The sequence below is a fragment of the Tamandua tetradactyla genome, chromosome 5 (genome assembly GCF_023851605.1).
Source record: "Tamandua tetradactyla isolate mTamTet1 chromosome 5, mTamTet1.pri, whole genome shotgun sequence".
NCBI lineage: Eukaryota > Metazoa > Chordata > Mammalia > Pilosa > Myrmecophagidae > Tamandua > Tamandua tetradactyla.
The window spans coordinates 95,925,290-95,939,004 of NC_135331.1; the positions used below are offsets into that span (position 1 = coordinate 95,925,290).

Genomic DNA, 13,715 nt, shown 5'->3' on the forward strand with positions numbered 1-13,715 from the left:
TTCTCCATACCTCTCTCTTCTGTCTTTTCATATCTGACTCTACTGCTCCCTTTAGTATTTCTTACAGAGCTGGTCTCTTGGTCACAAATTCTCTTCAGTGACTTTTTGTCTGAGAATGTTTTAATTTCTCCCTCATTTTTGAAGGACAATTTTGCTGGACACAGGAGTCTTGGTTGGTAGTTTTTCTCTTTTAGTAATTTAAATATATCATCCCACTGTCTTCTAGCTTCCATGGTTTCTGCTGAGAAATCTACACATAGTCTTATTGGGTTTCCCTTGTATGTGATGGATTGTTTTTCTCTTGCTGCCTTCAAGATCCTCTCTTTCTCTTTGACCTCTGACATTCTAACTAGTAAGTGTCCTGGAGAACACCTATTTGGGTCTAATCTCTTTGGAGTGCGCTGCACGTCTTGGATCTGTAATTTTAGGTCTTTCATAAGAGTTGGGAAATTTTCAGTGATAATTTCTTCCATTAGTTTTTCTCCTCCTTTTCCCTTCTCTTCTCCTTCTGGGACACCCACAACACGTATATTTGTGCGGTTCATATTGTCCTTGAGTTCCCTGATACCCTGTTCAAATTGTTCCATTCTTTTCCCGATAGTTTCTGTTTCTTTTTGGAATTCAGATGTTCCATCCTCCAAATCACTAATTCTATCTTCTCTCTCTTTAAATCTATCATTGTAGGTATCCATTGTTTTTTCCATCTTTTCTACTTTATCCTTCACTTCCATAAGCTCTGTGATTTGTTTTTTCAGTTTTTCTATTTCTTCTTTTTGTTCAGCCCATGTCTTCTTCATGTCCTCCCTCAATAATTATCGATTTCGTTTTTGAAGAGGTTTTCCATTTCTGTTCGTATATTCAGCATTAGTTGTCTCAGCTCCTGTATCTCATTTGAACTATTGGTTTGTTCCTTTGACTGGGCCATATTTTCAATTTTCTGAGCGTGATCTGTTATCTTCTGCTGGCGTCTGGGCATTTAGTCAGATTTCCCTGGGTGTTGGACCCAACAGGTTGAAAGATTTTTCTGTGAAATCTCTGGGTTCTGTTTTTCTTATCCTGCCTAGTAGGTGGCGCTCGTGGCACACATTTTTCTGCGGGTCCCACCAGTAAAAGGTGCTGTGGGTCCTTTAACTTTGGAAAACTCTCGTCGTGGGGGAGGTTCGCCAGCCTAAGTGGCTTGAAGAGTGCCAGCCAGCCCGGGGGTCCGAACACGGGGAGGGTCGCCAGCCGCTGCAGGCCGGGAGAGCACCCGTCCGAATTTCCTAGTCGGCCCGGGGCGCCAAGCGTGGCAGGAGGGTGCCTGTTGCCGCAGCCCGGGAGAGTACACCGGTCCCAGCCGGACCGGGGAGTCACGAGTTTGGAAGGGACCTCCCCGGTCACCGTTCTCCGCGGTCTGGGGATTTCCAATCCAATTGTCTCAGTTGGTCTGGGGGGCCTTGTGTGGTGGGGGCACCAGCCGCCGCGGCTTGAGGGGACCGCCTGCCCAATTCTGCTAGCTGGTCCGGGAAGGAGGAAGGGAGGGACTCCAGCCGCTTGCCACCCCGCCCGGGAAAGCCCACGCCCCTCGGCGATCTCACTGGAGCTGGTTCTCCCAGACAGTCAGCCGTTCCAGGATGGGGTACGCTGTCTTTTTGATCTGTCATGTGTCCGGGAGCTGTTCTGTATCGTTTCTACTCCCCTAGTATCTGTTCTGGAGGAGGAAAGGTGAGGATGGCAAGGCTGTCGAGGATGGTGGCGGAGGAGCCGGTGAAGGCGGAAGAGGGCACGGTGGTGGTTGGAGAGCCACTGGAGTAGGAGGAGAAAGGGAAGGATAAGATGGCGGATGGAGAGCCGCCGGGGCAGAAGGGGAAAGAGAAGGGCAAGAGGAAGAGGAGGGCTAAATGGCAGTGGTAGCGCCAGCGGAGAAAGAGGAAGAGGAGGGCTAGATGGCGGAGGGAGTGCCAGCGGAGAAAGAGGAAGAGAGGGCTGGATGGTGGTGGGAGCGCGGGCGGAGAAAGAGGAAGAAGAGGGCTGGATGCCGGCGGGAGCGCCGGTGGAGAAGGGGGAAGAGGAGGGCTGGATGGCGGCAGGAGCGCCGCCCGCGGAAAAAGAGGAAGAGGAGGGCTGGATGGCGGCAGGAGCGCCACCGGTGGAGAAAAAGGAAGAGGAGGGCTGGATGGCGGCGGGAGCGCCGGCGGAGAAGGGGGAAGAGGAGGGCTGGATGGCGGCGGGAGCGCCGCCAGCGGAGAAAGAGGAAGAGGAGGGCTAGATGGCGGTGGGAGCGCCGGCGGAGAAGGGGGAAGAGGATGGCTGGATGGCGGCAGGAGCGCCGCCGGCGGAGAAAGAGGAAGAGGAGGGCTGGATGGCAGCAGGAGCGCCGCAGGCTCTTTCTACTTTCTTGATGAAGTTCTTTGATGCACAAAAGTGTTTAAGTTTGAGGAGCTCCCATTTATTTATTTCCTTCTTCAGTGCTCTTGCTTTAGGTTTAAGGTCCATAAAACCGCCTCCAATTGTAAGTTTCATAAGATATCTCCCTACATTTTCCTCTAACTGTTTTATGGTCTTAGACCTAATGTTTAGATCTTTGATCCATTTTGAGTTAACTTTTGTACAGGGTGTGAGATACGGGTCCTCTTTCATTCTTTTGCATATGGATATCCAGTTCTCTAGGCACCATTTATTGAAGAGACTGTTCTGTCCCAGGTGACTTGGCTTGACTGCCTTATCAAAGATCAAATGTCCATAGATGAGAGGGTCTATATCTGAGCACTCTATTCAATTCCATCAGTCGATATATCTATCTTTATGCCAATACCATGCTGTTTTGACCACTGTGGCTTCATAATATGTCTTAAAGTCAGGCAGTGTGAGACCTCCAGCTTCGTTTTTTTTCCAAATGGATTTTATACAATTGTCCCCAGCACTAGGATATGAGTATGTTTTGTTATTATATGTGTATTTTCAGGATAAACCAACTTATCAAAAGCCATAGTAATGGGGGGGGGGAGAATTGCCTGTCAAAAGTCATAAAATTGGGAAAAAAAGTTGTCTTTTTTCTACCTGGATACCCCAAATTCACTCTCTAGTGATGAAGACACTCATTTATTTAGAACTATTACTAAAAAGCTTTATAACATATTTCACCTTACTCAAAATCAAAATCTTCATTGCCTCTATGACCTTCAATCTTCAAAACATAGAATTTTCAAAGTTATCTTCACCAAAAGTCTAAGAAATGTTTTAATTGCCTTGGCCAAAACTATTATATTTAGGCCTTAATAACAATGCTAAATTTATATTTGACTAGTGCATTTCCTAATTTAATGTATGTTCTAGTTTGCTAGCTCTGGAATGCAACACATTAGAGATGGATTGGCTTTTAATAAAAGGGGATTTATTAGTTCAAAATGCATGGTTCTTCAGAGGAAAGGCAGCTAACTTTCAACTGAGGTTCTTTCTTACATAGGAAGGCACAGGGCGATCTCTGCTGGCCTTCTCTCCAGGCCTTTTGGTTCCAAAAACTTTCCCTGGGGTGATTCCTTTCTGCATCTCCAAAGCCCGGGCTGAGCTGTGAGTACTGAGATGAGGTATGCTGAGCTGCTTGGGCTGTGCTATGTTTAGCTCTCTCAGTTAAGCACCAGCCAATTAAATCAAACATCATTCATTGCAGCAGGCACACATGCTAGCCGACTGCAGATGTAATCAGCAACAGATGAGCTTCACATGCCATTAGCTCAGGTCCACAGCAACTGAAATAGGCACATTCACCTAGCCAAATTGATACCTGAATCTAACTACCACAATGTATATGGACAATTTAACTAAACATCATAAGTACATGGAACCCTGAATAGGGCATGAAATTTTGTAGGTTTGTCCAGGTTAGTGTGATGTTCTGATAAATCCCAGAGAAATGTGAACAGTGAATAAAGAAGTATTTGCAAAGACCCCTTGGGGAAATGGGGAGAACGGGGGAAAATTCAACTTCCCCATTTGGAGAATTCCTGATATTCTCGCAAGCAGTGGGGACAACCAAATCAATAGGCCGAGTCCTCGATCTTGGGGTTTGCTGCTATGAAACTTATTCCTGCAAAGGACAGGCTAAGAGTACTAAAAATTAGGCCTAAGAGTCACCCCCAGAGAACCTCTTTTGTTGCTCAGATGTGGTTTCTCTCTCTAAGTGAACTCAGCATGTGAACTTGCTGCCTTCCCCCCTACGTGAGACATGACTCCCAGGAGTGTAACTCTCCCTGGCAATGTGGGACAGAGAGCCTGGGATAAGCCAAGACCTGGCATTCAGAGATCGAGAAAGCCTTCTTGAACAAAAGGGGAAAGAAAGAAACGAGAGGAAATAAAGTTTCAGGGGCTAAGAGATTTCAAACAGAGTCGAGAAGCTATCCTGGAGGTTATTCTTATGTACTATACAGATATCCCTTTTTAGTTTATGGTATATTGGAGTGGCTAGAGGGAAGTACCTGAAACTGTTGACCTGTGTTCCAGTAGCCTAGATTCTTGAAGATAACTGTATAAAGATACAACATTTACAATGTGGCTGTGTGATTGTGAGAACCTTGAGTATGGTGCTCCTTATATCTAGGGGGTGGACAGACAAGTAAAATATATGGATAAAATTAATAAATAAATAATAGGGGGGACAAGGACTAAAATAAATTGGGTAGATAGAAACATTCGTGGTCAATGAAAGGGAGAGGTGAGGGGTGATGGGTATGATATGTATGAGTTTTTTCTTTTTTCTTATTGTTTTGTTGCTAGAGTGATGCAAATGTTCAAAAATGATCATGGTGATGAAAATGCAACCATGTGATGATATTGTGAGCCACTGATTGTACACCATGTATGGAATGCTTTTATGCCAAGAATATCTGTTTGTATGTTAAGTTTTTACAATTAAAATATTAAAATTAAAAAACAACAACAACAGTGCTGTCAATTCCCTTTGGAGCCCATTAACTCTCTCCCAGTGAACTTTCAAAGTGTTGCATCACCCCAAGAGGGGGTCTGCTTAAGGTTCTACTAAACACTCAGACTGTCAAGACTATCAAAGGACATATATGGCACCGGTCTTTAAAAAGACTATTAAGAGAGCAGCATTAGATTCTCTTCAATGGGAGTCCTTACAAGAATTTATACCACACAGCACAGGTGCAAAGGGAGAGCTACTACATTGGGTAGGAGTGGGAATTGCCCTTGTTTAGAAGCCCTATGCTCCACAGGAGCCAATATCTTTGTAGACCCTCCACAGGGATAACTTCCAAAATCTCCACAAGGGACAGCTATAAGAGTCACTGCATTCAGAGAAGCCTATCATGATGGTTTCCTATGAAGTATTTATAACTGTTCAGAGGCAATCTACCAATCAGGTTCATTTTACCATAAACAATATTGCCTAGTAACAGCATACCATTTCATCTGTTTCCTGGGAAACGGAGCTAGAGGGGCTAACTAAAAGCCAAATTCTCATGTGAAAGGGGAAAGGGTTTGTTAATGCTTTACCTCTAGGAGTCATAACTCACAATACAAAAATGTATAAAGTTTTTCTTTTCTGACTTGTTAAAATCAGCCTTTCAGTTGCTTTCAGTGAAAGATCATCTTGGAAATACAAGTATATCTGAGGAAAATAAAATTGTTTTATTATGTCCACAAGAGCAAATGGTTGATATGCAATATAGGATACTTTTTTTTTTTACTACCTTCCTTTTTCTAGTGTTACTTTTCTGCTCAACCTATATCAAAATGTGATGGATTGCTCCAGAAAATAATTCAGCTACTCCCTTTCTATTTATTCTATCTTATTTAAATGGATTTCCTGTAGTTCTTCCCTTCCCACTCTATACCTCTGCGGCCAACAGCCTATACCAACTGCATTTACCCTACAGATAAGAGAGACACAAATAACTAACAGGCACAAAGGAAACATTTTTAATTTTCAAAATTATTCACTATATTACTAAGCATTATTCTTGGTAAGCTTTCTAAGCTCACTTAATAAGCCAAACTACTTTCACAACAGAAAAGAGAAATAGGAAAATCCTAGAAGCCCTCAGTACCATGAAGTCTTGCAATTCTCATGCAGAGGGAGAATAAAACAAACACACAAGTACGGAAAAAATAATCCTTGAGAGGCAATATGGTTCAAATGCTGGCTTTACCACTGTAATCTTCAGTAAATCATTACCATCTTTAAACCTCAATTTCCACATCTTTAAATTGGGGATAATTATAGTTCTATTTAGCCTGACAAAGTAAATGGAATAAGCATATTTAGCACATTATTGTTCTTGCTATTGCTATTATAAAATACACTGAATTTCCACTACCAACTATTGCTTTCCTATTACCCAGCCCATGCCTCAAACCTCAGCTCTGGATTTACATCTCCATCTGCTTAACGTCTCATTTCCACTTAGGTCTATCTATTAAAAACACCATAGCCAAAATGAATACTTCCTCCTATACTCCCAACGGAGAAGTAAGGCCTCTTCTACCATTTATGAGTCCAAGTCAGATACCTGGGTGTCTTTCTTGAGTCTTCCCTCGCAAACTCTTCCCTAATCCAATCCAATCCAAGCATGCTTAAATCCCTCCAGAATCTCTCCTCCTTGCTTTGCTAATCATCACTTCCTTGCTCACACTCCTGAACTGTCATAGCTTCCCTGGTATCTGGTCTTTGCATTACCTAAATGTAATCCATTCTCTTCAGTGCTACCAGAGTGATCTTTCTGTAAAAACTGAATTGTGTCACTTCATAGTTAAAGACCAATCCTTCAGTGTTTCCTTCTTCCTCTTGGGAGAAAATTCCCAAAGCAAGCACATATAGTCAGGGCACACTTCTCTAAATACATCTTTTTAACTACTGCCCTAAATTTTTGATTTTCTACTTTTATCAGTTTTTAAAAAAAGCACGTACCCCCCCATTAAATGTATATTTATTTATATTTCATACAAATACAAATGTACCAATATAATATATATTATAAAATACACTTATCAAATGTAAATCTTTGTAAGGTGAGATAAAAACATGAATATAATAGCTCATATTTCTTTGATGATCCAATAGTTATTTTGTGTACCACCTCCCACCCACCCCCACTGCCATGAATGGACCTGCATGGGTTCTCTTGCATCATCATGCCTTTATATATACCATGATTCTTTCTGCCTAGTACAGCAATCTACCATCTAGCCATTGTCCTTCTTCCTTCTTCCCTTCCATTTCCTCTTCCTCCTAGTCCGCATCTAATGTTAGCTGGCTATCTCCTCCTTATTTAGCAAGACTAAGTTCAAGTGTCACCAACACTGAAAGTTTTCTATGACCCATCCCCGGGACAGGGGCCCCATGTTATAATATATGTCTCTCTCTATTATCTTTATTGCCCCTACTAGACAGACAGACTCATCCTTGAGGGCAGGGATTGTGTTTTCATCTCTGTATCCAATGCACCTTCCCTAATGTATATTCCTAGCACAGAGCTAAACATATAGCAGTAATGCTTGCCAAATTAAGAAAAGTTACTCCATAGCAATGGTTTTCAAACTTTTTTTTTAAAGGATTGGAACTAATTTTTTCTGATGTCTTAAGTGAAATACTAATATATAAAACAGACAAAATAAAAAAAAGGGAGGTGAACTGCTCTGTATCAAGCTGGGAGGAGGGAGAGGTTTTCTACTTGCATAGTTAGAGGAGCCAGTTTTGTGTGGGATGTCAAAGTAATTAAACTTAGTAAAATCATCTGGGCCCAGAATTGTTAAAATTGTAACCTGCTGCCATTTTCTTATTCTGTTAAGAGCTGGGATCTCAACTATCCTGCTCACCATTGTATCCCCAGCATCTAGTATTGTGCCTCAGTACTCAATAAATATTTTTGATGAATAAAAAATGCCTAAGGTTTAGTTTCCCAGTTGCTAAAACAAATACCATATAATGGGTTGGCTTAAACAATGGGAATTTATTGGCTCACAGCTTTCCATTTAAAAGTTCAAAATCAGGCATCTGCAAGGTGATGCTTTCTCCCTGAAATCGGTGGCATTCTAAGACTGGTTGCCTACGATCCTCAAGTACTTGACTTTTCTGTCACATGGTAATGCACTGCCTTATCCTTTTTCTCACAGCTTCTGACTTCCAGCTTCTTCTTCTCCATGTGGCTTTCTCTCTTTATGTCTGAATTTCATTGTCTATAAAGGACTCCAGTAATCCAGATTAAAACCTAACCTGATTCAGTAAACCACACCTTAACTAAAAATATCATCTTCCAAAGGTCCTATTTATAATGGGTTCATACCCACAAGAATGGATTAAGAACATGGATCAAGGATTTCAATCACTGCCCCATCTGTATATGCCTTCATTCCTGCTGCTGTCAGTCTAGAAAACTCCCTCTTTCCTTTCCCTAAAGCAGAGTCATCACTAATCTCCTAAAGCCAGCTCAAGTATCACTCCCTAAATGGCCCAGGCTGAGCACCTCTCTTCAGGGTTACATCCCTGCAGCATAAATTCCTATCAGTCCACCACCATCCCTCCCCACCTTGATTACATGTTCTGTCCGCAAAGAATAAGTGACCCCAAATTTTTATAAATGTTTATATATTTAGGTAAGAATTTAAACCTCAATTATAATAGCTGGTGTATTTGGTAGTGGTTTTAGTTTCCTAAATTTCCACAATGAATTTGCATCATTTGTATAAGCTGGAGAAAGAAAAGAAATCGAAATTGAAAAATTCTATTTCTACCCTCTGTTGGTAGTATAGTACATAGCTTGTAAACTTTGTGCTATGTTTATAATATAATTTTAAATTTTAAATAATCTTAGATGTACATCAAAGTTGTAAAAATACATACAGAAGATTTTAAAACTTGATAAACTGGACTTCATCAAAATTGAAACCTTTTGTGCTTCAAACAACACCATCAAGAAAATAAAAGCCTAAAGATTGGGAGAATATTTGCAAATAATTTATCTGATAATGGGTTTGTATGCAGAATATTATAGAACTTTTGCTACTCAAGAGAAAGATAAGTAACCCAAATGAAAGATGGGCAAGGGGCCTGAACAGACATTTCTCCAAGGAAAATATATAAATGGCCAAAAGCACATGAAAAGATGCTCAACAACACTGGTTATTAGAGAAAGCAAATAAAACCCACTTAAAAAAAAGATAAGAATGATTTTATTTTCTGGGGTACATAATCCAATCTGCCATACGCTCCAAGAAGAGTAACCCATTCCTAAAGCATTCTTGTGCTATTTCTTGAAGTTATGGAGATCAGCTCATGAACAAATTTGGTTCGAGAGAAATCAAATGATATGAAGACACTGGTAGTGGTAAATTAGAAATAATGCCTTTGTTCTCATAAAGGACATGGATAGAGACAGTAAAAAGAATGGTCTTCAAGAGATCCTTGGAAGAAGGAACATTTGGTCTTTTGAAGGAAGTCAGCCAAGTAAGACTGTCCAAGACGTGGTGCAGCTATGTATTCTTCAGTCTGCCTTTACGACAAAGATGCAAATGACCAACAAGCAGGTTGACTTTCCACCACTGCTACTCTCTCCTTTCCAAACCGGGCCCTCATCACTTACATCGCCTTCTGGAAGAGCCTTTTAAGTGGCCTAATCATCTTCAGGCTTAAATCTCTCCAATCTACTTTATAGAATGCTTTAAAGCCCTAAATGTTTCCCCACTACCTATTTAAACCCCAAATTCCTTAGAAATTGAATTCAGCATTCAAAGTTCTCCATACCTCTGGCTCCAAACTACCATTTAAACCTTCCACAACATTACTCCACTGCTTAGATATTAAATTAAAAAAAACATATAATTCAACCATCCAGGGACATGCTCTATACAGCATTTTTCTACTGTTTCACCACATTTTTGTTTAGATGTTTTCTCCATCTAGAATATCCTCCCACGTACCTCCAACTGTTGGAATTCCACCACTTTTTCAAGGTATGTCCCCACAGCTGGTTGTTCAAGAACAACCTTGAATTATATCACTCTACAAATTAGAGGGTATTGATAAATTTTATCTTTTCATTCTTTCAGCAGCTCTGAGTACCTTTATGCTCTCTCTACAAACTCAGATAGCCAAGTGCCCTGCCAAGACGACACAGCCAATGACAGAGCTGGGGATTCAAATGCAGGTCTTGAGACTCCAAATACTTTGTGCTTATGTTATAGCTGCTACTTTCAAAATCTTCTACTACCTCTGTGATCCCAACACTCTTTATAATAGCATATTAATTCTCACTCCACTTTATATTAGAGTTTGTATATGTTTGAGGAAGGGTGGTGTGGTAGATTGAATTATGCATCCCAACACAGACATATTTCTAATCATAATCTGCACTCCTGTGGGTAATGTAAACAGACATTATTTTTAGCTAAGGTGGGGCTCAACTGAATGAGGGTGGGTCTTAATCTGGATTACTGTAAGATTTATAAAGAATAAGTCACAGGAAGGAGACAGAAGCAGGAGATCAGAAGAAACCCTGAAAAAAAGAGAGGACACCATCATGTGAGGAGAAAGCCAAAGAACCCCCAAAATTGTCTGCAGCCAGCACTTCAAGTTTGGGAAGAAAGCATGCCTTGCTGATATTTAGATTTTGGACTTCTAGCCTCAAAACCATCAGCCACTAAATTTCCATTGTTTGCTTTATGCCAACCCATTTGTGTGGTATTTGTGATAGCAGTCCGGCAAGCTAAAACAGGAGGGGACCTTGTCTTGTTCATCCCCATATGCCTTAAAGCACCTATCATATTCTTTACATAGAGTAGGCAGTTTTCATCAGGTTGAATTTCATTCACTTAAGTTTTTTTCTTTTTCTTCTTGGCAAGTTCCAGACTTACTGCTGGAGTTACATCCCAGAAGCAAAATTAGGTGAGGCTCGGGAGTATGGGCTCCTCCCTGATCAAGTTACTCAACACCTTATTTGTAAAGTGGGGATAATAATTATGCCTTCCTCATAAGAATTGTTGTAAGGATCAAATTAAACAATGTACTTAAAACACCAGCCCAGGGCCTGGTACACTCAATATATATCAGCTATTATTATGCCTTCTATTCTATATCCCCCACATCACACTTTTAGGACCAACAATTATTGATCTCGAGTACTGAATTACTCTAAACCATCAAGAGAAATTTAGACAATATGGAGTATAAATTAAGAATGTAAGGAAGCACACTAATAAATAGAGACCTTCCTGAAGTCATTTTTTTCTTTCTTTTTATTTTTCATTTCTCTGCATTTATTATCAATTGTAATGTTAAGTTCTTCCAGATAAGAACCATGCTACAAATGTGGACCCAGACACGTATGCACCAATTTTTCAAATCAAAGTTATATATCACATCTTTCTAAAATTGAGGCAGAAGAAGATAGAAACACAAAGATTACTCCTTAACAAATTTGAAGGGGGAACACAGTGTCAACTTTATAGTTCAGTCCTTTTTTTCTTTTTCTTTCCTTTCTTTTTAATTTAAATATCCTAGTACGTAAAACTCCCCAGTTTTCTAGAAAATTAGTTTACACCGAATGACTCAAATTATACTATGTAAGATAACCAGGTATTAATATTAGGGGATGTATAAGTGTGAGATAAGCATGAGAGGAAATATATACATATCCTCCCCTTCTCCAATTTTGCAGCGGCTAACATTGTTCCTAAATTAAGTACCAGGTGCTAATCAAAGGCTTATGCAATTAGAAGTGCCTGGCTCTTCATCCTGGAAGCAAAGAGCAAGCAGAGACCAAAGTCATGGACCATTTGCCCCGCTAAACATATATTCAGTTTTCAAGGAGCTCACTAACTATGCAGTTAGGGAATAAATAAAGGCATTTACTGACATTAATGGGTAGCCTGGAGTAAACTCCCCGAGCGGCTGCTGTGTTTGAGACTGACAACGCACCAGGACACCACACCTGAGTGAGTTACACTGACTCATTTCAGTTCTGACATGTTAAGCAAGCTGGAGAGGTGAAAGCCCTCACACGCACCAAGTCGTTCCTCTTACTGGATCTCAGCTGTAAAACGAGACGGATGGAAAAGGAATTTCTAAGTTTTTCCTCCAGATCTAAACTCCATAATTCTGTAATGCTCTGGGGGCCACCTCGCACGGTGGGGTCAGAAGTATGGCAGTGAGCAGCAGTAAAAGCCAAGCAAAGGGAAATCCTGGGCGCCGATAAAATCGGAGCAATCAAATTAGACTGGAGTAGTTAATCCTGGAGCCAGGGTAGTTATATAAAAATGACCAAGACTGGGAGGGACCGGCAGGGACAGGAACCTTTGGACTTACAATTGGGACTTCTAAAACTACTCTTCTTATGGGCCCTGGCAATTGACCTCGGGAACACGCACATCCTCGTACAAGAAGCATGACCCTGGGGTGGCCGTGGTTTCCAGTTACCGTCCCCAAATAAAGTTAACGCGGGTAAAGTCGAGGGCCTTTGAAACAACCTGAAAAAGTGGAACCCCTCGATTCACCGCGGCCTCCAAGGATTACCCCATCAGATACGATTAATCCTTATTTCCGTCCGCCAAAGGCGGGAGGACCTGCAGCGGCAGCCAGATGGGGCTCAAATCCAACCAGGGCCTGGGCCAGCTGAGCCCCGGGGTCCTCTCCCCCCAAAGGCCACCGCCGCACTAGGAAGACCCCAAGGCCGGGGAATCAGGCCAGATGCCCACCTTGGTGCTGGGGTCCGCATCGGAGCAGCAATTGAGGGCCGCCTCGTCAGTAAGGCCACCGGCGGCTGGCTGCGGTTCTGCCATAGCTGCACTGCTGTATCCCCAAAAAGCCGAGACGGGAACCAAGACGCTACCGACACCCTTCCCGACCCTCGCGGTGGCCTTTAGGAACCTGATGGCGCCGCAGGGCGGGAGCCTTCTGACTTCTGGCCAATCGCTGTGCGAAGAGCAAGTTGGCTTTTCCTTGATTGGTTTTCGGTGACTCAGCGCCTCCAGCCGCAAGGGCTAGACGCCCAGAGACCACAACTCCCAGAGCAACTTGCGCATCGTGGAGGGAGGGAATTTTTTTTTTTTTAGTAATTTAAGAAAACAAACCTCTGGAAAGCCGTGGTTTCTCTTAATGACCCAATTTTGTCTTTGTTCACCTATTAAAGTTTGGTAACCACCCATACCTCAGGGAGAAAATTGGCCAGAATTTAGGAATCTGATGGAAAGTGAGAACTGGCAGTCATTCATTTTTTAACTTCTAAGTATACACGGTATTGTATTCTCAGTGCAGACCGTGCAGAATTAATTAAAATAACTCCGGTTCGGTCAAAAACCTGAGTTCAAAGTTTTGGTTCCACTATTTATTAAATCTATAAGCTTACGATAATTATTTAAGGCTTTCTGAGTTTCCTTAAAGGATATTAGTGAAGATTAAGTGAGATTTAAGTCATGTTTTGACTATTTTATGATCTAAATGTACATAACTTGCAGTATTTTTTTTTACGTTGATTTTGCTAAGGCACATATTTCAATTGTGTTAACTGAAAGGCTTAGTTATCACGTGTCTTCAATGCCTGGCACATAGTAGATGGTCAATAAATACTTACCCTTGTTAAAAGAATAAATTGTAATGACTAGTTGTTTCAACCCAGCTCTTGGAGGGCTTGGGTTGGGGGAGCTGGAAGACCAAAGGACACATTAGGCACAGAGTTAGATGTTAATTTTAATAGGACTTATGAACAGAAGATCTTCCATGGCGG

General features: G+C 41.6%; 1 protein-coding gene across 1 annotated transcript in view; it reads right to left on the reverse strand.

The window, feature by feature from the left end:
* The window catches only part of GLO1 (glyoxalase I), a 32,406-nt gene extending 19,487 nt beyond the window's left edge, over positions 1 to 12,919 (reverse strand). The window contains exon 1 of the mRNA XM_077161684.1: positions 12,688 to 12,919. Within this exon, the coding sequence (XP_077017799.1) occupies positions 12,688 to 12,771 (84 nt within the window). The 5' untranslated portion in view covers positions 12,772 to 12,919. The remainder of the gene's footprint in view (positions 1 to 12,687) is intronic.
* Between the last annotated feature and the right edge of the window lie 796 nt (positions 12,920 to 13,715).